The sequence below is a fragment of the Balaenoptera acutorostrata genome, chromosome 6 (assembly GCF_949987535.1).
Source record: "Balaenoptera acutorostrata chromosome 6, mBalAcu1.1, whole genome shotgun sequence".
Classification (NCBI taxonomy): Eukaryota; Metazoa; Chordata; class Mammalia; order Artiodactyla; family Balaenopteridae; genus Balaenoptera; species Balaenoptera acutorostrata.
This window is the reverse complement of record NC_080069.1, coordinates 59,493,285-59,518,032: the sequence shown is the minus strand read 5'-3', so window position 1 is coordinate 59,518,032 and position 24,748 is coordinate 59,493,285. Positions and strand designations below refer to the sequence as shown.

Here is a 24,748-nt window from a genome sequence, read left to right as displayed (position 1 = left end):
TGGGCTTGCTTTTGACAGTATCATGCTGCTTTGTCATTGTTTCCTAATGTAAAAAGGTGTGATGTTTTAATACAGGAGTGAGGGGTATTGTATAGCGCTAGACTTAAGGAGATTGATAGAGAGTTCATGAGATGCTCACTCCCTCCTCCTCGCACCCCCTCACTTGATTCCAGCTGTCATTTCCATTTCTTCTACCAAGCTGGCACCTTTCTTTTGTATTAAAGAGTTGGATTTTTCACTGGCATCCTTTATAACATAGTTTGAATCACTTTTTAATACTGGAAGTTAACATTCTTTATTCTTCAAAAGAGCTGTGGATTCTTTGAATAGCTTTGCGATTTCACTAACACTCCTCCCTACCTTTCAGTTCTGAAGGAGGTTTTCATTTTAGAAGCATGTAGTATATTTTACATACACTAGTTCCATGGAACATACTTTCTGTATTGATTACCTTACCTTTGCTGCTCTGAAAAAAATATCCTATACAGTAAGTGTTATAGAAAATTGCTTTCATCTCTCAAATGAAATACTGCTTTAAAGATTTTAAATGCTTAAGACTCTAAATCCTAAGCAAAATGTAGATTATTATTTTATTCTTTTTAATGTTATAAAGAAGTAATATGTGGTTTCTCTTAATACTGCACTGAATGTTAGAATTTAGTTATCAAAAGCAGATCAAGGAAGGAGCCAAAATAATTATGACTTTTGTTCCATCCATCATATAAAAATTCAGATATTAACTTCTCAAAAAATATTTTATTTTTTAAAGAAGAGATTTGAAGGAATACCTTTTATATTATAATTCCTTTTAGAATATCATGTATATAGCAATTCATGAAATGTGTTTCTCCAAATTTAAGATATAGGGTAACTTTTTTTTTTTTTAATTATTTATTTTATTTATTTATTTTTGCCTGCGTTGGGTCTTCGTTGCTGCATGCGGGCTTCCTCTAGTTGCGGCGATTGGGGGCTACTCTTCGTTGCAGTGCGCGAGCTTCTCATTGCAGTGGCTTCTCTTGTTGCGGAGCACGGGCTCTAGGCGCACGGGCTTCAGTAGTCGTGGCTCGCGGGCTCTAGAGCACAGGCTCAGTAGTTGTGGCACACGGGCTTCAGTAGTTGTGGTGCACAGGCTTAGTCGCTCCGTGGCATGTGGGATCTTCCCAGACCAGGGCTCGAACCCATGTCCCCTGCATTGGCAGGAGGATTCTTAACCACTGCGCCACCAGGGAAGCCCTAGGGTAACTTTTTAAATGTTGAAATTGTTTATATGTTAGAGGCCAGTTCTATTACGACTTACATTGAGATAATAATCCAGGAGCCTATTATTGATAGAAGAGTACTTTCTTCTTTTTATTAAATAAGGCCTTTATGTAAGTTTTCATGCATTTTATGCACTTTAGGTCCTTATATAACAGGAACACATGTATACAAGCCACCTATCACAGATTGTCTCATTAAGATCTTAGTGGAGAATTCAAAAATAGAATAATGGTAATACTACAATGAAATTTACTAGCTTACTATTTTTAGAGGGCTTTTTTGTATTAGATGCCATGTAGCTGAAGGGTTAAGAGAATGGCTTTGTATTAGATTTTTAACTATCTGATCCTCACAACAGTTTTAGAAATAAGCAAAAAAATTGACTTTTCTTCCCATTTTATGGAGGGAGGAGGTGGAGGCTCAGAGAGATGACATGGCATTGCCCAACAAGATAAAGCTAAGTAAGTGGCAGCATGAGAACCAGAAAAAAATAGAACTTGTCATTCCTGGTCCACCATCTCAGTGGAGAAGATAAATGAATTTACAGAAGTAGAGAGAGACTCGGTGTAGGAAGAAACAGATATGATTTTGTAATTTCTGATTTTTATCTACTTTTGAAACCCAGTGACATATTTTGTGTTAGTATTAGCCCTCAGCTTACCTTGAAATGACTCAAGGTAAGGAATGTTAGGACATGTGAGATGTTCCCAAACATGAGGTCATACCATGCTTATTTAGTGTTGGGTAATAGAATGAACTTTTGTGTACTTTATCTTCTTATGCCTACAGCTATGCTTTTGCTTCTTTTTTTGACTTTGAATAAAGTATTACTTGGTTAGTAATTTATTCACTAGAGTGTTAAGGTTATATTTTCCCAAGTATCTTCATCCTTTTCTATAAGGTATTTTTTGCAAAACTGAATATGACTAATGTGGCTTTTCATCTTTTCCAGTCTCTCTCTCTCCCCTCCCTCCCTCCCTTCCTCCCCTCCCTCCCTCCTTTCCTTCCTTCCTTCTTTCCTTCCTTCCTGTCAGTCATTCAAGCCATCCCTGAAGATACAGAGATGATTAGATTTGGCACAATATCTGGCCTAGGTAGCTCCTTAGTGTAGTGAATATAAACATGTAAACTAATGCATTTCTGCCAAAGCAATAAATGCAATAGTAGAAGCAAGCATGAGGGACCCACAGAGAATCAGAATAGAAGTTAACACTGCCTTTGGGCTCAAGAGAGCCTTCTTTAAAGAGGTGGTTTCTGAACTGGGTTTTTGAGGGCAAATAGGAATTTGTTAGGCAAAAAGCTATGAATTTTCTTTTAACTACAAATAATTCACCTACTTCTGTTTCTCAGACATTGTGTATGTTGTTTCTTACTTTTTGTTCACCAGATTATTTCATTTGCATCCAGAATTGCCCAAATATCTAGTTTCTTAAAGCTCTCTCAAACCAGACTCTTCAGATTGAATATAATTTGGAAAATTTCAGACTGTCCACCATTGTTCTAAGTTGTGGCTGCAGTTGGAACATGGTTTTCTTGTAAATAACATAAAATTATATTTGAATATGTCTTTGAAATGTTTGATTTTACTTTACTGTATTTGAAGTATTTTGAAAGACTTTTTAGTCTTTCAAAGGTGTAATAGTATTCTTGGACTTAAAATTCACTACAGCTTGCTTTAGAAGCAGAAGTCTACAAAATATGATTAAACTGTGATACAGAGGCCCAACAATTCTCCCAAATATTACACTCCTTAGGGAAGAGAAAAAGTTACCAGCACTTGCTTATGTTATTTATTTTATTATATCCAGTGTAATGCAAGGGTGTTCCTCTATTATATGAATGAAAATAATTATGCTTTTCTTACAATATAGGAATCATATTATTTACTCTTAAAAGATCATAGGATAAGTTCAGCTCCTTTTGTTTCAAAACATATGTTTTCTAGGTGGTTTGAAAATGTTACTGAGCTCATTTTGAAATATCTTGCTTATATGTCCATCTGTTGTGTGTCTTAAGATTGAAATTTAGGTCAAATTACAACTTGAATTTAACTTTACAAAGGTAATAAGTGTGCCATCTTTAAAAACTGCATTCTAAATTTTAAGCACAATAGATCAAAGTACACCTTATTTAAATAAATATTCTGGAAAAAAGTCTCAATTGTTTTCTCCCAAACTTTCTTAAAATAGTTACGGTTCTCAATATAAAATGTGAGGTTTAGCTTTATTATTTTAAAGGAGGATGAAAAGTTGTTTATTTTAAAATTGTAATGATTTTGCTTTCAAATTATGGAAATTCTCCTTTGGGGACAGCTTTATTTGAATTGTATGTGGCATTATTTTTATTTCTTAAGGCTATGATTAAAAGTTTCGTGGATGTCTACCAGCTTGCAAGCACTAGAATTGGTACATTAGAAAAGGAAATGACATCTCATCGAAGTCATATTGCAACCTTGAAATCAGAACTTCACACAGCTTGTTTACGGGAAAATGAAAGTTTACAATCAGTAAGTCCTACAATATTTTTTTCTTCTTTGGATCTTGGGTCACATTTACATTCATGTTTTTGTTGTTCATAAGATCACTCACCAGTATATATAATTTAGGGTGAGTGATCAATCAAGCAACGTAAAATTATTAAGTGTGGAGAAAATTTTGAAGGAAGAAAAGCAATTAATTTTTCCATTGTATCATGTATAAAGATATGCATATTGTTATCAATGCTAAAACACTACATCAGGATTCCTTTGTGTTTGGCAGTGCAGCTGACAGTTGGATTTGGCAGTATGCATAGTTAAAGCTTGCAACTGTCTGAAGATTCAGTGTGTCCCATTAAGACAGAATATTATTAATTATGCGTATAACCAAAATGGTAATTAGAACATGTGATTATTCTCTGTAGAAAGCTAGTCTTATCCATAATACATGCCCAGCTAAAGATGCATGTTGTGATTCATCTATATGATTAAAATTCAGTTTCAGCAGTCATTTTATGTCTTAAAATTTTAGCCCATGATGAAATTTGGGCTCATTTAAGACTAAACAAAATTTTCTGCATTTGAAATACGTGTTTGGAGAGTATCAAAAAATGAATATATTTGTGACATAAAGGAATAAAATACACATTTAAACTTTCTCCTCAAAAGCCAGATATGTCAACATATCTCAACAGTGAGATTCAGAGGGTTACCAATAATTAGAATGTCTTTTTTCCCTTTTTGGTTTGATTAGAATGGATCTGGGTGACTTGTAAGGAAAAACAGTATCATTTTGCCATTTAGCTATTGACCAATTTCAAATGATATATTCAACAGAAAAAGAGTTAGCATTAAAGCAAATAGATGCATAGTTGTGGTTTGGTTCTTCAGCTCCTTCAGGTCGTAGCTCAAGTGTCAGCGTCTGAATGCAAGCTTTATGACCATGGTATTTAAAACTGCAACCACTAACCCTCCCCCACCCCGCAAACTCTGTCTCATTCTCACCCCACGTTGCCTATCTGCCTTGTACCTTCCTTGCTTTATTTTTTTCACTATAGCACTTACCAACTTACATATATTGTATTTTATTTATTTGCTTTTTGTCTGTTTGCTCCTTACCCTCATAGAATATAAGTTCCATAAGGACAAGCAATGTTGGGTATTTTATTCACAGCTGTAAAGGCACTCTAGTGCCAAGAATAGTCTGACCCACAGTAGGTGCTCAACAAATGGTTATTGAATGAAACATACTGGGACCTAATCCAATAAATGAACAAACTAGTTATTTGGGACCTGAGATGAGATTCAGTTGAGTTCAATTTTTAAAATTACTTTGTTAATTTCTTAGTGAGAGAGTAGTAAATTTGACCTCAAATAAGAGAAATCAAAATGAAGAGGAAACCTTTATAAAGATTTGAGTAAGTATTTGGAATTCATTCTAGTCTTTCTCTGAAACACATTTACATTTCTTCCTGCTAACTCTCTGATCCCATTGGTTAATATTACATTATACTATGTCAGCTTTGTTGGGTCATACCATTATTGGTTGTTTATTACTGTTATTCATATAAAAATAATTGCTTATGTTCTGAGAAAGTTTGGTAAGGTGGGATTGTTTCCCATGGGTTCAAAAATTTTTTACGTTATTAAGCTATTGATGTCTTAATGGAGGTGTGCTTAATATCCCCCACTATCATCATAAAGCTCCACTTCTCAACCTTCTGAACAGATTTACAGGATATGCTCATCATCTTAGTAGCAAGAGGAGGTTAGGCAGTGATTCTCAAAAGGGAACGTGTGTAATGTGAAAGTTTTCCCCATGAGATTCTGATGTGTCCTTCTAGGACACTGCTGCCTAACCCCATGTTTCTATGGGATATGTGCTCTCCAGTCTCTTCCTTTAGTTGAGAATCACTGTTTTGAAAACAATAATAAATTTGTATACTAATTTCTATTTTTCAAGACATTTAAATACGCATTTTCTAACTTGAACTACTTAAGAACTCTGAGAGAGGTTAATCTTTTAATTTCATAGATGAGAGGTGATATAGTTTGGTAGATAAGAGCATGGGCTTTGGAATTACATCCATTAGAAGTACAGTCAAGTGTAAATAACAGAAAACTTGACTAACATGTTTAAGACAGTTTTTTTTCTCATACAGCAAGAAGTCTAGAAGTAAGTGGCTATTGTCATTGGTTTAGTGGTTCAGCTTCTCTGTAATTTCTCTGCCACTCCCTGATTGTCATAAGATGGAAGCCAGCTCTAGGATTTGGAATCACGTTCAAGTCAGAGGAATGGGATGGCCCAGCAATACCTGTTTTATATATATAATAAAGCATTGCAAGGCTTTCCATTTAGAAAAAATTTAAGTATTTATACCATACATTTATTATTTAAATATTTAGAACTTTTACTATAAATTTAATAGATAACAGATATTAAATGTATATTTAAATGTTTATATATTTAAAAGAGAAAAAGCCTTCCAAGGAAGTTCCAAACATATTTCCACTTATATTCCATCAGCTGGAAATGGGTTGTGTGGCCACCTTGAGCTATAATGAGTCAAGGGACAAGGGAATGAGGAATGAATAGATACCGGGTTAACCAATTAATAGTATATCTGACTTGTCATACAAGTCAGATATATCTGGATTCCAATTCAACTTTTGTCAGTTGCTAATCAGGTGGCTTGGGTCTCAGGTTTTCATCTGTAAAATGAGGATAATGATACTACTCTCTAATAGAGATGTTGGGAGGTCTAGTGAGAAGTCTTAAAGTACTTTGCGCTTTGCCTTGCACTTAGTGAATAATCCAAAAAGCGTTAGCTATTATTTTTATTACCATTATATTTATAGAAAGTAATTGGATTGCACTACAGGAGAAGATTATTTACTAACATAACATCTTCAGTTTCAAACTGTGTCATTTTGTTCTGCTTCCTATTGTAACCTTGAGCATGTAACTCCTGCTCTATGATCACCATCAGTATATTCCCATGGCTGAGCTCTCTGCCCTTTCTGCAGCCTGTCTTCCCCTCTTTTCCTTGACACATTCTTGAAAAGCAGTCTATACTTTCGTCTTCTATGTGCTCATTCTACTGAAACTATTTTCTTAAAGGTCACCAATAATTTTCTGCTTGCTCTGCTTATCCATTGGTTCCTTCTCATCTCCTTTCATCTTTCTCAGACATATGGGGCTTCAACTACTTTCTTCTTTAAATACTCATCTCCTTTGTTTCTCTTGTTACCGACTTTTCTTCGTTGGCTCTCTGGCCTCTACTTAGTTGAGCTCTGCCTTCTTTGTATTATTGTTTGTTAATTCTTTTCTCCACCCATTAGTTTAATACTTATTCCGCATCTGGTCTGTAACAGGCTTAGTTTTGGTCCTGGGGATGTCATGTGAGCCTAAACAGGCAATCTTCACTCTCATGAACTTAAAATCTAATAGTGAAAGTAAATATTTTTCATGTAATCACACTAATTAATGTGTAATCACTTACCAGGATAAGTTCACTGAAAGAAAAGAACTTAAGTGTATAAGAGTTTTTTTAAACAAATGAGCCTGCCTTAGACTAAGGTATCAGTAAAGCCTTTTCTGGGTCAGTGATGCTTCAGCTAATATCTGAAGACTGGGTGTAAGGTATCCAGGGGTGGAAGAGAGTAGTGTTCCAGATCAGGAGGAGAGGAGCGCAGATATCTACAAAGGCTCTGTGGTGGGAGGAAGAAATTGAAGAAATTGAGGAAGACCAGTATGGCTGGAATGAAGAGAGCAAAGGCAAGAGTACTCTGAGATAAGAAACGTCTGGAGAAAAGGGCAGAGGTCAGATTTTGTTGTCCTTGTTTTGAGAGCAAAGGAAGAGTCATTGAAAAACTTTAGAGAAGGAGTGGTATGCTCGGATTTGCTTTCTTTAAAAGATCACTTTGGCTGTAGTGTGAAGAAACAATTGAATATGAAGAACAAGAGAGAGGGGTGTGTCAAACAATTCCTAGGTTTTTTTTGCTTTTGGAGATGGATTAATGATCTCATTTACTGAGAGAGAAACAATGGAACAGGAGGGGGTATTGTGAGTTTAATTTTGAGTATGTTAAGTTTGAGGTGCCACTGAGACATCCAACTGGAGGTGTCACAGAGGCTGCTTGATGTGGAATTCAAGGAAGATGCCAAGCTGGAGATAACAATGTCAAGTCACTGTTATACAGGTAGGACTTGAAGCTGTTAGCAAGACTGAGACTACATAGGGACGGTTTATAGAGTAAAAAGAGAAAAAGGCCTAAGAATGAAGCTTGAAAAACTCCAGCATATAATGCCTGAGTACAACAGGATAACGTTGCAAAGGAAGCTGTGAAGGAACAGGCAAAGAGGGAAGAGGAAAACCAAGAAAGTAGGGTGCCATGAGAAGAGGGAATTTCAAGAAGGGTGACATGCCAATAGTGTCATATACTGCTGAAAAGCAAGTGAAATGCGGGCTGAAAAATGGCCTTTGGAGTTAGTGCATGGAGGCCCTTGGTAAACTTAACAAAAGCTCTTTCAGCAAGAGGTGGCGAAATTAGTGGAAGGTGACCAAACGAAGTGAATTTAGACATCTGTCGCAAAGGTTTAGCTATTAAGTGTGAAAAATAGGAGTGGAGTGTTCCGAGGATTCAGGGAGTCCTAAGACGGGAACGACTTAAATATGTTTCAGTATCTTCTTAAAATAGGCCTCCCGCAGTCTGGTTTTGACCCTGTCCACTATACTGTCCATTTTTATAATTTCAATTATCACCTTTTTCATACTCCTGCTTTCTTCTACTTCTTTTTTTTAACTCCAGCTTTCTTTTGACTAGTGTTTGCATGATATATCTTTTCCCATTCTTTTCTTTTAACCTATGTTTTATATATACATTGGGTTTCTTGTAGAAAGATATCGTTGGTTTTGTTGTATTTATCCATTTGACAATCTCTGGCTTTTAATTGGGTGATTAGATCATGTAAGTTTAATATAATTATTGACATTTTTGGATTTTTGTCTATCATTTTAGCTGTCTGATGGGGATGAAGGTGAAGACATGATCTCTGCTTTTGTGGATTCCTCTTCTAGCAAGGGAAATGGTCACATAAGCAAATATCAATACTAAAAATAGGCATATGTAAAGTATGTGGGAACATAGATGAGGGAGGAGTTCATTCTGCCTAGCATTGTTAGAAGAAGGTACTCAGAAGATGAAATGTTTGCAGGAGTCTTTGAAGGATGTCTAGCAATTTGACACCTTGTTAAAGGCGAAGAGCAGTAAAAAATCTTTGCTTTATTTTGATTTGAGGAATAAGCCTCATGCGTAGTACATATATTTAATGAATTAAATTATATAATGATTTTCTTGTGTGTAATAGAAATGTATTGTTACTTTAGTTCCATTCCCCCTCTGAATCAAAGACATCCAACTCACTCAAACAGCCTGTACCCACTAGAGCCCAAAACTGCTTGCAGCAGTCACTCCAAACCCTACCTTCACATGTTTCCAATCCACTCTTGCACCGTCCAATACCTGCTTCTTACTTTATAACCTAATTTGATTCTGTCTCTGACTGTTTTGCTCTTGATGTTCTTATTTGGTCTCCGTATTTGTAATTTTGGTCCATTCTCAAAACTCCATTACTGGGTCCTCCGATGAACTAGCTCTCTGCTCCAGTACCTGCTTCAATTACCATCACCTCCTTCCCCTCATATATAGCTTTAGAGTCAGGCAGACTTGGGGGTGCTTTCTGGTAGTCTTATTTATTACCCACACAATACTCTAAGCATCAGTTTCAGTATTTGTAACACGTAGGTGAAATTCCCTACATTGTAGGATTGTTGTGAGGATTAAACAAAGACACAGTGTTTGGCATATTGGTAGATCCTCAGTAAATATTGGCTCGCTTCCCTACACATACAAATTTTTCTGATAGTTACGTATATATAATACAGCTAAGCTATACTTGTAGCTTTAAGAAATATATGTAAGCATGAGGAATTCTTTTTATGAGTAGGCAAAAGATCTAAAACAACACTTAAATCAGTGCTTTTAGCACATTTAATACTAAATACAGTATTAATGTTAGCTGTTGTTGTTATCACTTACTTAACGAACTCAGGAAAGTCAGTATATGCTCATTTCTAAATTTTCAACCGTTTCACTAGATAAGAATAAAAAATAAATATTCATTGTTAGTTAAGAAAAAACTTAATATATCATGGTGTTGTAATGCATAGAAAGAGATGGATTGTATTGCAGATATGAATAGTCATCTTTAAAAGCTTTATCCCCCTTTAGGTGACATTTTCATTTTTTGTTCAGTAACATGTAATAGTGATGCTGGAGTTCATCTAAGAGTTCTCATCAATTGTATACTTGCCAGGACTTCAACATTTTCAGCATTTTGGTCTTTGACCCATTAACTTGGGGCTGTTCTAGAGCTTTTATCTTGAGTAATAGTAACCAGAAAGAGCTTTGAGCAAAGAGCTTTTGAATCCCATACAGCCCAGTAGAGAACAGTACAGCAGTCAGAACCAATTACTTGTGGGTGTTTGGAGACCGGCACACCCACAACTGTGGAGAAACACATATTTCAGTCTGTGAAACATAGAATGCCAAGCCCAAATACTTTGCTGTGAGTTATGGTGATTCAAGCTACAGTATTGATTTGCCTCATTTCCACTGTATGTTTAAGCAGTATGTTTTTGATTCTACAGTAGTTTATTTGTGAGAAAATGATAAGTAACAAATCAGTGGAGCATTCCATTTAGTATATTGCAGGGGAGAGATCGTTGCATCATTTTTCAGATTATGTCAGATTCGATAGTTGTCAAGTGGTGTTATATTGTTAATCAAGCAGAAGGGTTTAGATACTTTGGTTAATGTTATTTTTATCTGTTAAGATAAAAAAAAGGATCCCCTTTATCTTAAGTTCTCAATTAAAATTCTGTCACATTTATTTTTATTACATTTTCTTGAGAGAGGAAGTATTGTTTGTTAGTATTGTATGGATAAAGAAACTGACAGAATTTAAGTAACTTACTCTAGGTAAATTGTTTTCATAAACTTTACTTTATCTCAGTTGATTCCTGATGTTTATTATTGAGGTTTTTAATCTTTCAAAAAGAATAATTTTTAAAAATGAGCCATAAACCAAGCCTTAATTTGTTGAGACAGGCTGTACAGTGCAGTTCAGTGGTATCAAGTACAGATTCTCGAGTCTGACTCCCAGGTTTTTGATTAGAACCCAATCAGATTAGAACAAGGCCTCTGATTTCTTGTCTAGTGCTTTCCTATGAGACTGCAGTGTGGATTAAAACAAATCTCTGCCATCAAGGGCTTTCAAGTGTAGTAGAGACCACAACCGTTGTACAGGTAATTAAAAGAATGACATTAAAGTGGAATCACAGAGTGCTATGAGAGCACATAACTGGGGATCTGACCTTGGCTTCAGGTGGTCTAGTTGAGGAATGGAGATCTTAGTTGTGATAATGAAGGTTAAGGAGGAGTTGACAAGGGAAAGCACGGAATGCTGAAGGGATGGAAAGACGTCTGTATGACTTGAGCAGCATGAATCAGGTGGAGAATGGTGAGAGATGATGCAGACTTGTGGAGGAGCACTGTGGCTGTGACTGTCAGCTTTCTGAGAAGCCCTCTGACTCATACGTCTCCATTAACGGCACTGGAAAACATCTACCCCCTTTGCTTTATGTATTTACTCTTCCCAACTGCACATTTAATTTTTTCCATTTAATTCTTTTCCATTTAATTCTCAAAATTCACTGACATTTTATGTCATAACAGCCCTTGTTTTACCCTTTTGCTAAATATTGCTTACTTAGATGCTCATTAAATTCTTCCACATTTTAATCATGAGTTCCAGCTCTGGCCTCTGGATACTAACAGAGTTAAATAAGGGAAACAAAAACATCAAAAGGTAGGACAGCCCAGTCAATATGCAAACATTTTCCTTGATCCTTGACACAAATTTCCAAACTTTTAAAGGTTTTTCATAGTCCAGAAACTCAAGCTTTTTCTGTACAGTAAACAGGGGCCTAGAGATAATAATAATGTATATTCCACTGACCTCACACCTCTTCTCTAGCCTTTTAGTTTTTGTATGATGCAGTTTAAGAGGAGCTACTTTTATGATGAATGATATCTGTATAGTGACTGTAGGGGCAAGATATTATAAATTTTATATTTATATGTATTTAAGTATATACATATATAATTGTACATAAATATATTGGGTTGGCCAAAAAGTTCGTTCGGGTTTTTGGTACGATGTTATGGAAAACCCGAACGAACTTTTTGGCCAACCCAATATAACATTTTATGATAAACATTTAATATTAGATATATTTTATATATAAATATAAATATAAAATATGTTTCTATGTAATAACTATATTTATATAATTCTGTTCTTCAGTGATGAAATGTTACAAGGGTGGAGCAAAGAGTAGCAAGAATGAAAATTTCCAACTCTGATCATTATAATCAATTAGCAGTTAAGCTGTAGAGAATAGAGATGGCAGTCTGGCAATCTAATGCTCTCAATAGTCCCACCAGTTGTTCAGAGTGGTGGCAACTAAATATGCTGAGTATCCCTTCTACTATTTGATCTTTCTTACTAAATTGATTTCTTTGAAGGCTTCAGTTACCTGCTAGATTTTCAGAAATGCGCATTCTGATTTTCTGCAAAAACCTCAGACTCACTGAGGTCCCAAACTGAACATGTTATCTAACTCTACCACTCCCCATTTTCCCAAACTCTCCTTTCCTTATGTTCCCTGTGTCTGACATAGCTATTCACATCGCAGCCCAACGTAGCACCCTTAACATTTGTTCTACATACTTTCCCTCCACCACCAATATTTAATAAGTTGCTAAGTCTTAATGTTTCTACCACCACAGGATCTCTTAGACCCAGTCTCTCCTTTCTATCCTTGTGTTCACATTAAGTTTTCCCTGGGTTATTGCAATGGTCTTCCAATGCATTTCCCCACATGTAGATTTTCCCCTTCCATCTTGTCTGCCACGTTAGTGCCAGTTATCTTTCCAACACACAGATAAGGTCAGACCATAGCTTGACCCAAAACATATTTTGGCTCTACAGTTTCTTCATGAAAGCAAAAATTCTTTATCATTGGCATTGAGGCATATCCTGACTCCATCTGGTTTTTTAGTTCATCTCTCAGTTGGCATAATTAAGGGTTCCCTTTGCTATGCTCATTCATCACTGAATTTACCTGTCTGAGAACTATATAGTAGTCTGACTTATATAATCAATTAGTTGTGTATGGATTACCATATTGTGAGTCTGTGAGGTGATATTTTTTATAATTCATTATAATGGTCTCACCTCAATAAAATGCTGGTTTATTTGAATTGAAATTAACTGGAAGAGCACTCCTTCAATGCTGCTTTTCAGTACACACTTGTTATGGCACTTATACTTTGCACAAACCATAGTTCCACCTCAGATTTTCCCACACAAAATTTTCCTAATTCCCATCAAACTATATTTCATGTATTTCTCTAGCAAACACTTAATGAGAATGAATAGTATATATATTATTATACCAATGTAAAATTTAAAGTAAATACTTTCAGGTAATCCAAATTGCATATTTCTTCTCCTCTTTACTACTCTTCCTAAAAAAACCAAAAACCCAAGACTGAAAATTTTTTCTGACAAAGAAGAACATTCTTTTCAGCATACCACTTAAATAATTTTAAACTTTGTCAGATCTATGGGGCCCCTGACTGTATATCTTTACTCACATAGACCATAAAATGACCAGTATAATGCCTTTTACTCACACGGTGGGTACTCAGTAAATGTTTGATGATAACAATGATATACCAAATTAAAATTAACTGTGCCTGGGCCTAGCAAAAAGTAAGAGTATGTGAGATTTATTTCAGAAATAGAAGTCTAATTTACATAAATCGTTAAAAAGCTCATTTTCAAAAATATATTTCCTTGAACTCTTACTTCACACCATATATAAAAATTAACTCAAAATGGATCAAAGACCTAAATATAAGAGCTAATATTCTTAATAAAAAACTTAGATATGAATCTTCATGAGCTTGGATTTGACAATGGATTCTTAGATTCGACACTAAAAGCATAAATAAGAAAATAAAAAATAGAGCTCATCAAAATTAAAAACTTTTGTGCATTAAAAAAAAACACCCCAGAATGGGAGAAAATATTTATAATTCATATATCTGATTACGGTCTAATATGTAAAGAACTCTTACAACTGAACAACAAAAAGACAACAACCTAATTTTAGAAATGGGAAAAGGACTTGAATAGACACTTCTCCAAAGAAGATATACAAATGACCAACAAACACATGCAAAGATGCTCAACATCATTAGTCAGTAGGGGAATGCAAATCAAAACCACAATGAGATACCACTTTACAACTACTAGGAATGCCGTGAAACAAATATTTTTTAAATAAAGGAAAATAGCAAATGTTCATAGCAGCACTATTCAGAATAGCCAAAAGATGGAAACAACCCAAATGCCCATCAGTTGATAAATGGATAAACAAATGTGTTATATCCAGACAATGGAATATTATTCAACCATAAAAATGAATGAAGTACTGATACATGCTATAGCATGGATGTACTTTGAAAACTGTTTGCTAAATAAAAGAAGGCAGACACAAAAGGCCACATATTGTATGATTCCATTGATATAAAATGTCCAGAATGGACATGTTCTGTCTCCATAGAGACAGAAAGCAGATAAGTGGTTGACTGGGGCAGGGGGAATAGGAAATGGAGAATGGCTGTTTAATGGGTATGGAATTTACTTTGGGGGTGATGGAAAAGTTCTAGAGCTAAGATGGTGATGATGGTTGCACAACATTGTGAATGCACTTGATGCCACTGAACTGTACACTTTAAAATTGTTAAAGTGGTTAATTTTATGTCCAGTTTTTTGCCACCTGACAAAATGTTTCTTTTAGTTCTTGGGAGGTATGGGATAGGCAGCTAGATTGTTGCTTACACAGAATGGCAGTGTATTGTACTGGAAAGTAGCATGACAGAGAGTCAGAGGAAACTTGGATTCTAGAACAACCTCTGTTATCAACTCGAAAAGCTTTGGGAAATAAATCACACAAGCTCCTTGGTCTTGGTTTTTCCTGGCTGTAAAATGAAGGGTCTCAACTAGATGAAATCTAAATTCCTCTCAGCTCAAACATTCTTTCACCGAAGTTATACATACTTTTTAGTACTTAGATTCTAACCGTGCTTTATTTTGTTCTTGCTTAATTTACAACAATAAAGTGAGTGCATGTTTCTAAACTTATAATAACATAATTGTATTTTGAATTTGGTTATATTCAACACCAATAACCCATTTACAAATGTATACCAGTTAAATAAATCTCACAATATAACTTGTAACCAGGTAGCCAAAAAGTCCCCAAAGTAATCTGAAAATATATTAGAGTATCTGTAAGGAGTATTTCCTTTTTTTATGCAAAGTTTTTTTGATATTTAATATGTTAGGAATGTGAACTTTTAACTTGTTAAACTATTGTAACATATTTGAAAATTATAGTAATTTGATTAAAATGTTGCCTATAAGGCAAAAGGTTTAGTTAATAGAATCCATATGTAATTAAAATGCAGAACTAAATGTAATCAGACTCCAGCCACTAGTGCCTTCATATTGATAGTTCTACAATGGCCTCCGGGGTTGAAAGTTTAAATGTTACAGAATGCAACAACACTGCAGAATGCAACCTCAGCTGGCAATTTAGCTGTTTTAAAGACATCCACATGGCTACTTGATAAGATGTGACTATCACATCCTCGATTTTCATCATTTTAGGGATGTCTTCAGTTGGCAGGTGGTAGAAACACATGACTGGTGTGCTGGTGGAGAACCACACTCTACAGCACTGTTACATAAACAACCCCAGATGAAGGTCCTTGCTATGAGCCAAGCCATGGCCTTTTCTTTTTTTCTTTTTTAATAATAGAGTTGCTTAATTTGGGTGAATTCATTTGAATCATATGAAAGTTATAGACACAACACTATGCACCAAGCCACAAAAAAAGTTTAAAAAATTATTTTCCTGAGCTTAAAAAAAATTATTTTCTCTGGACAGTTTTAAGAGTCGACATCCTGTGTTAGAGTTCTCTAATCATCACCAGCACAATTTACAGTCAGAACACACAGAGAGCCAGTTTAGACCAGCTCATCTGTTGATCTTGGCAGAGACTCTTCATCTCACTGTGTGCAGCTGCCACTTGAGAGTTGGGGGACTCAGCAGAGAGCTCGAGGAGGGTGGGATGCAAGGCTGGTCAAGGCATGAACACGTAGGCCTGCTTCATTTCAACAGTTGTATGTTGCTTAAAAAAAAATAGTCCTTTTATTTTACTGCCCCCCCCACCCCGCCTTTTAACCTGAAATTAAACGAGGACCTCTCATGAGCCACTGCGCTCCAGGCATAAGAAATTGTAATGTCTGGCTTCCAGAAACTGTCCCGTCAAAATGTGCTTCTGATTAGGTGGCTTAATTACAGCTGTGAAAACAATGTTGATTTAGCCCTCAAGATTCCAGGGCATGTCGGCCATTATTAGCTAACCTTGGACTGAATCCACCATTTTCAAACTCTGTACCACTAAAGTCACCCTGCTTGACAACTTTTTATTTCAGCAGAAAAGTTGCCAGAAGCAAGCAACACATTTTTATGCAAAATATTGTTCGATGCGCAATTTCAACTGCAGCACTATTAGTGGTCATTAAGGAGATGGTTAACTTTGTACTTTATTAAGAACAAGGAAGTTCTGTTTGTAAAAACAGTAAGTTTTGAATAGTATTTTTAAAGGGTTGACTGACATAAGAATTAATTTTAATTCCTTTAATTCAGTTTTATTTCAAGTCCAGCATGTTGGTTTAACCACCCAATTTTATTACACCTAAATTTTCCTGACAGTTTCATTTGCTGTTAGGAAATAAAATTGCAATTTTTTTTTTCAACAGGGGAAATAATGGCTAGTTTTAAAAGCGTTATGTTTGAAACTTCCCTTGCCTCAAGCTGGTTCAGACACAACCTCAGTTTACTTTTGGAAGGAAATGGACCTCATTAAATAGTTTTTAATATTTTAATATAAGTATGTTTTTTCATAGTGAGAAAGCTTATTAGAATCATGTATTCACACCTGCGGGGAAAGTAAAAGTCTTAATAATAAGATGGTTCTAATACTTTGGGATTTTTCAATACAATTGTCACTGATACCATAAATTTTAGAGCTACATATTTAAAGTAGTTCTAGTTCCATTGTATTTTAGATGACTAAAACTCCCCTTACATGCTATGAATGTTTTTTAAAATTTGTCAGTATTTAAAAAGTGGCCATTAAATAGAAAGCAATACCAAAAAAGTAAGGTGGGCAGCTGAACAACAAACATAAAGAGTCATAATTCTCATAATAATTTTGGAGGAAACTTTTGCTTGAAAATGCATGATTTATGCCAAACCGAATACTCAAGAGAGAGCTAAATGATTTCTTTAAAATGAAATCTCCCACATCCAAGACATTAAATCCAACCAAGTGGGTGGTCAAGGCACATCTTTTTCTACTAGTCAGACTCATTGAACAATTAAGGGACTCATTCCAAACCATGTATGGACAAGGAAACTTTTGTTCAAGTTGAATTAAGAGTTCATGCATAGGTAGTTGATTGTCAGGAATGGATGGGTGAATGAATAGTTGTGTTGGTGATACAGTGTACATGTCTTGAAGGAGAAAGCTGGGCAGCTAATTCAAAGTTGAGTTTAAATTAATAATCCCCAAATAATATCAGTAACATTTTCTAATTGACAGGTGCTATAGAGACATGTTCTATCTGTATCTATTCCATTTGTTATTTTATTTAATCTTCATATCAATCTTATGAGAGAAATAATTATTTCCCCATATTGCAGATAAGGCAGCTCAGTCCCAGAGAGGATAAGTAATTTGCCTAAGATCATAGTGTGTGGGATCCATGATGGGAACTACTCTCTGTGTGTCCAAAGCCCATGCTCGAACTAAAGATGGAAGTAGACATTTTTCTTAGAAAATGGAATCCACGTTATGAAGTAGTAGAGAAACATTAAGAATGACCAAGTTTATGTTGAATGTGCCTTTAGACTGTTAAGAGACAAGAACATTTAAACTTTAATAAAAGTTTTATAGTTTTCTGTGCAAAAATAAGCTAATTTTTTTGCTTTCAGTAAAAAGTGTGTATGAAAAGTGGAAAATTCACTAGGTCTATGGTTAAGGCCTTAGGCCTTTTACCTAGAACAAAGGACCTTCCTCTTTCCTTTTGAAGTTGTGTTTTGCACAGAGAATTGAAAGTGTAACCCTTCCATGTTATACTGGTTTGAAGTTTGGATATATTGCATTTGTTCTTAAGATTCTATGTTAGCTGAGAAATTGGGAAGAAATAGCTGTCTTGGTTTCCCAGAACTTTGGCTTAGGGCATACTTTGATAGAATCTGAATTCAGCTTATTCCTTTGGATGTCCTTTTGTTCTCAGTGTTTGTCTGACACCAACTGGAAAGATACCCTTCCAGAATGTAAGGGCCAGCTAAGGTTACAGCTTTATGTATCTAGTCTCCACCATCTTATTTCTGATGAATTCTAACTGAAAATATGAATTTGGTTGAAAAAATGTATCATATAGATTGTATACAGTATAGATTATATCTAATTTGATCATGATAAAGTGATAATCCTCCTGGTGGCTTATGACTTAAATTTTAAAATATTTTATTAAATAACATATTGGCCATTATATATATATATATTTTTTATATGTGTATATATATATATATACATATAAAATATATATATATATATATATATATATATATATATATATATATATGTATGTATTCCCTATCCGTTTTTGGCTTTTCTTGATAGTATAACCATTTTTCTGGCGAAAAGAAGGCAGCCTAGGAAGGAGTTTTGAATCTAGATATCTATATGTATATCTATATAGATATCCTATATAGAAATAGGTATTCATTATTTATATATTGTTATATTTTGCCTGTGGAGTAATCTTTGTTTAATATCTTGGTTCATGTACTTATATTTCCTGATTCATATTTATTTGAATATAAAATCTTCCAATTCTTTAAAATAAGCTAAGTGTTCTTCCTAAAGCAGGTAAAAAACCAAGAAATTCGAAGTAAGGTTATTAAAATGATTCAGATTTTATAACCACGTTGTTTCTTCTTTTAATGACACTGATAACCAAAGGCATCAGGTGTGTAGTAATGCTTTTTAGCTATATTTGAAAGAGTTTAAATTGGTCCCTATTTCAGAACTAAGAAAGCTAGATATAGAGGGGTTTATCATTTATTAGAAACAGCCATTTAGTAAGTCTCGGTCGTATTTATCCCTGTTTCATATGGGTACCTCAGGGTGGGAGTGGGGAAGCCTAGAGAACAGATTTCTCACTCCCACCCGTATTCTAAGCAGGGTAACTTTACTTTTAGCTTATTTAGAAATTAAATTTCTGAGTAAGATTTAATTTAACAAAAGACTTCTGCATTAAAAAAGTTTGAGAGTCCCTGTCATATCAAGAAGACAGGAACAACAAATATTTTTGCTTTACTTTAGGCATAAACTTTTTAAGGAACAACTGTTATAAGATCTTGATTGCTGATGCTGATTTTTTTCATGAAATATATAACTTTGTATCATTCGTTTTGGGGAGAATAGTGAGTTACATATTTTGGGTAAAAGCATATAGTTAACCTTTAAAGAAATAAAATCATGTGTTAGCACATGTTAACGTGTGTTTTTCAGTCTGCATCTTATACTTGACTTTAGTAAACTTAATAAAGACTCTTCAGAGTACCACACTGAAGCATGGCTTTCCTATATGCAGTCTTTGATCTACCTGTAGATCTCAACACCTTATCCAGTTAAGCTCTAAGTCAGTTATGGTCATTACTCTTTTTCAATGACTGAAGGAAATTTACAAGGGAACAGAAGTGCAAAGGTAGCTGATTTCACGCCTCGACTTCTTTTTGGTAGGGACGTTCACAGAATTTCCTTATTGGGAGTAAGGGGAGGACCCTTTACATAAAGCCAACCTTGCAGACTGAATTTGGGAGCCAACAAAGATGTAGAAGTTGGCCAGTCTATCAAACATTTCACTGATCTTCCCTCTCTGTCTTTCTCATCACAACTCACCTGTACTCACTGCTCTACCTCTTCAGCATATCTACCTGCGTTTTTTGAGGTGCAGAGGATTTGAAGGGATGTGCTCCTAATTCAGTGCTGTGGAAGCACACTGGACTGAGGAGTCAAGAGTTAGGAACTTACTCCTGGCACTGCCATACTGGCTGTATGGTCCTGGGCGAGTAACCTCTCTGGGAGTTCCCACAATTGTAAAGGAGGAGATTTGACCAGATGATCTCTAGGGTGCCTTCCAGTACTAAACAAATGTTTTTCTCTTTCACTTTATTAATTCTGTCACAACCTTCCGTCCTTCTTGGTAACATTCCAAAGCATGTAGGTACAAATTAAAGGCTGTCCTCTCATGGGTTTTTGTCACTTCTATGTTACCTCACCCATCTGGCAGGTTTTTCAGACGATTCAGGTCATTCATGATGATAATGGCATCTGTTTCAGTTTCTGTTTTTTACATTAATAAATAAAATGAGTATTTAAATATTTTCACCTTTGTTATGGAATATTGATAGCCCCTGAATGCATATAAAATTAGAATGTTAGCTAGTGGAACTCACAGGTAGTACTCCTGATTTGACCCTTGGTTAATGTATTACTTAGGTTGAGCAATTCTGGAATACCATTGTGATTTTAACCATTTTTATAGGTTAACTTTTTATTCTTGTTCTTATTTAATTTGCACCCATAGGGTAATACTGGATAAGATAGGAGGCATAAGGAACACTGATGTTGAAATATAATGGTAGTAAGGAATCAAAAAAGAAAAATCGTTATGGAAATTTATTTCAGATGATCTTCACCAGAGCCATAAGTTCCATTCATTGGATCAAAATTCTTATACCAACATTTTGGTATCTTTAGTGTTTCAAATCCAGTATTAAAAATAGAAAATTGGGGCTTCCCTGGTGGCGCAGTGGTTGAGAATCTGCCTGCTAATGCAGGGGACACGGGTTCGAGCCCTGGTCTGGGAAGATCCCACATGCCGCGGAGCAGCTGGGCCCGTGAGCCACAGCTGCTGAGCCTGCGCGTCTGGAGCCTGTGCCCCGCAACGGGAGGGGCCGCGATAGTGAAAGGCCCGCGCACCGCGATGAAGAGCGGTCCCCGTACCGCGATGAAGAGTGGCCCCCACTTGCCGTAACCAGAGAAAGCCCTCGCACGAACTGAAGACCCAACACAGCCAAAAATAAATAAATAAATAAATAAATAAATAAAGTAGCTATAAAATTAAAAAAAAAAAAAAGAACACAACACAACTGTAATTTAAAAAAAAAAAAAATAGAAAATTGTGAAATTTTATTCAAATTGGCTGCTCATTTATTGAAAAGACCCAGAATGTGTAGCTTGAAAAACATCCTAGACAATAAGCAGCAGCCCGAAACCCTCTTTTAACTAGTGATTTAGAAACAAAATATTCAAATATTACGTAAAATAAGCCAATTCATTTTTAATCACAAAATGCAAAGACCTAATATAAGGTTATCAATTATGGCATTTGTAGCATTACCGATCTATTAGTTGTGTTTTTTTTAAACTTAAATTAGTTTGTTTTTTACTTAAATTAGTAAACATTAGTTTCAGGTTGTCTCTCTCACAAGCGTTGATATATGCTGATTCCTTTGTTTGTAATGTTATTTTCTACCTTGTGCCTAGTTGATTTTTCCCCAAGTTTTAAATTCCAAGTCTCCCCCCAAACACCCTATTATACTATTATAACATTAATTATACCATATTGTAATTGATTGTTAATTGACTAACCCCATTAGACTAGAAGTGCCCTGTGAATAGGAGATTGTTCTATTCCTAGATATTAGCACAATATCTGGAACATAGAAATTGTTTGCTAAAAGTTCCATCACAAATTCCAAATTATGTAGACCAGCTTAAAGTTTACCAGCCTGTTCAGTAGTTCAGTTATCAAAAAGCCAAGCTTGTGGTTGTGTTTGGTCCTCTGACTCTGTGGGTTCAGAGATTCTTTATTATTAAGATCATTTGTTATGTCAACTTACTATTGAAAATGTTGTTTCTATGGTCTCCCCAACCCCCTTTCTTAAGGGAAGGAAAATGGGAAAGGAAAGAAATTTCTCATATGTGGTTGTATTTGAACTGTTCACCTGAGATCAGGGATTGTGTCTTTGTTTCTATCTTATTCAGTCCCTAGCATACTATTGAAGTATAATAAATAAGTAATAATGGTGATGGTAAGGGATATTCTAGTTGACCATCTTGTAGGCCTTAAAAATAATACAAAGAATAAAAGAACTGTTCTTTTAAGGTCTAAGTTCAAGTAAAGAGAGTGCTTAGGATACATGTTTTAGTTTAGTAGAAATCATAATTTTGCAACAAATAATCCTTATGTGTTAACATTCCATATCCCTAAGGGAAAAAAAACTATTTTTCTTTTTTTTAAATTTTTTTAATTTATTTATTTATTGGCTGCATTGGGTCTTCGTTGCTGCGCACGGGCTTTCTCTAGTTGTGGTGAGTAGGGGCTACTCTTCATTGCAGTGAGCGTGCTTCTCATTGTGGTGGCTTTTCATTGTGGAGCCAGGGCTCTAGGCGCGTGGACTTCAGTGGTTGTGGCACATGCGCTCAGTAGTTGTGGCTTGCGGGCTCTAGAGCACAGGCTCAGTAGTTGTGGTGCACGGGCTTAGTTGCTCCACGGCATGTGGGATCTTCCCGGACCAGGGCTCGAACCCGTGTCCCCTGCATTGGCAGGCAGATTCTTAACCACTGCACCCCCAGTGAAGTCCTATTTATGTTTCTTTACCATAAGAAATATACCATAAGAAAGATATAGGGTATTCTAGAAATTTTATTTTATTTTATTTATTTTTTTATATTAACTTGTTCTTTGCTTTATTTATGGATAGAAATCTTAAACTCTGATAAAGAGCTCCTACAACATTAGTAGCAATGTAGAACAGCAAATTAAAAAAAGAAAGAAAGAAAAAAAAAACAGTTTGAGAATCTGGTGGTAGGAATGTCAGCCCACTAGAGAATAGCCCTGAACCCTGAGCTGTAGCTGCTGAACCCAGACCAAACTGAGTAAGGAGACAGATCCTGAGTTAAACTGCTGGCTGTCTTGTCAGCTCTGTTTGATGTCAGTGTTCCCTTTGAAGATTTCCTGTTTTCTATCAGGTTCATGGCAACATAATGATGATCCAGTAGTACACACGTGTTTCTCAGCATTGTTAACAGCTTTGTCACTGTTGTCATTGATGCATTTAATTCAGTGACCCTAGAATTGGCATGATGGCAGTTGGGCATTAGTTTAAGGACAAGAGGAGCAGAAGTCAGACGCAAACACTTACTGATGAATTCAGAACCTCTGAGATGCATATGGAGTACATCATATAGAGGATGATAAGAACTTGTGCTTGCTTTTATTTCTATAAATGGTGAGAACACTATCTGTTTTAAAAAACAGGCTCATTGACATGAAATCATAACAAGCATGTAATAACAATGAGTTAATATTTATTAAATGGATAAATCCCATCTTAAAAAATCATATATTTATTTTGGGATCATATAGGAGAATTGAGATATATCCCACCAATTACTTATGATGGAATTTTTTATGCAGTTGGGGTTATGAATTTATTTTCAAGTTATCAGGCTGTACTATTCCCACTTCAGCTCCTTCCAAGGTTCCAGCCTGATCCAGGGACTGTCGTTGGTTTGGAAAAATCTTGGGAGCACTGGTAAACTTTTTCCTTTAGTGATTCTTAACAATTCAGGAAAAGAGATAGAAAAGGGTCAGGTCCCAAGAATCAACTTAATACCTTCAAGGAGTACGTCAAATCACTGCTGCTCTTTCAAACCAGACATGTACATCTAGAACTAGATCAAGATCAAGGCCTGCAGGCCTACGTACATTTTTGATTTTGCTAAGCTTGGGGTCTGGAAGTCAGGTATTGTGTTTAATCATCCTTATATCCTTAGTCCCCACATTGTGCCTGACTCATTACTAAGTGACCAACAAAAGTTTGTTGCATCACTCAATGATCTTTATTCCTTTTTGAAGAGTTCTGAAATCTTTTAGAGCTCTTTCTCTTCCCATATTTTATGTAAGAAAGATAGTTGTATCTGCATATGGATTTTTGAATACAAAAAGGCATAATGAAGAGTCACTGATTTGATGGAATATATAATCTAGTTGGTGAGTCAGGACAGACTCGCATAAAGCAATAAGATGATGAATATTCGTAGAGTTTGAAGAGTTAGATTCTTTTGGACTGGGGTAGCTAGGATGTTCTTGAGAATTTGTATTTGAGCTTGATTTTGAAGGAATGATAGGGATGAATAAGGAATTCCGGACAGGAAGAAGTGTGTGAGCAGAAACAGGATGCTGTTGAGCTATATGCAATCAAGGTCAAGCTATGAGTTGGCTTTTTTCCCCATAATGATGACAATTTTGTTTCTGCAATTCTTTACAGTTTTCAAAATATACCTGTGTATACAACCTTATAACTGTTTGTGAAAAAGGTATTATTTATGAGATTCAGAAAGGTTGTGTGATTTGTGCAGCATCAGCCAGCTAGTAAGCCAAAGAACTGAGACCGCTGGCTCTTTGTAAACCACTGTGGCCAGTACTTTTCTTTTTTTTTTTTTTACTTATATTTTTTCCCATTTTGTTTGTTTGTTTTTTTAACATCTTTATTGAAGTATAATTGCCTTACAATGGTGTGTTAGTTTCTGCTTTATAACAAAGTGAATCAGTTATACATATACATATGTTCCCATATCTCTTCCCTCTTGCATCTCCCT

The 24,748-nt window shown here is 35.4% G+C and overlaps 1 protein-coding gene across 9 annotated transcripts in view; it reads left to right on the top strand.

Annotated features, from left to right (window-relative positions):
- Nucleotides 1-24,748, top strand: part of CCDC171 (coiled-coil domain containing 171) — a 363,351-nt gene that overhangs the window by 303,266 nt on the left and 35,337 nt on the right. For 7 of the 9 annotated variants that reach the window (XM_057549252.1, XM_057549250.1, XM_057549256.1 and 4 more), the window contains one exon: nucleotides 3,614-3,766. The exons of the other annotated variants lie outside the window; for them this stretch is intronic. In XM_057549252.1, the coding sequence (XP_057405235.1) occupies nucleotides 3,614-3,766 (153 nt within the window). The remainder of the gene's footprint in view (nucleotides 1-3,613; nucleotides 3,767-24,748) is intronic. 9 annotated transcript variants of the gene reach the window in all.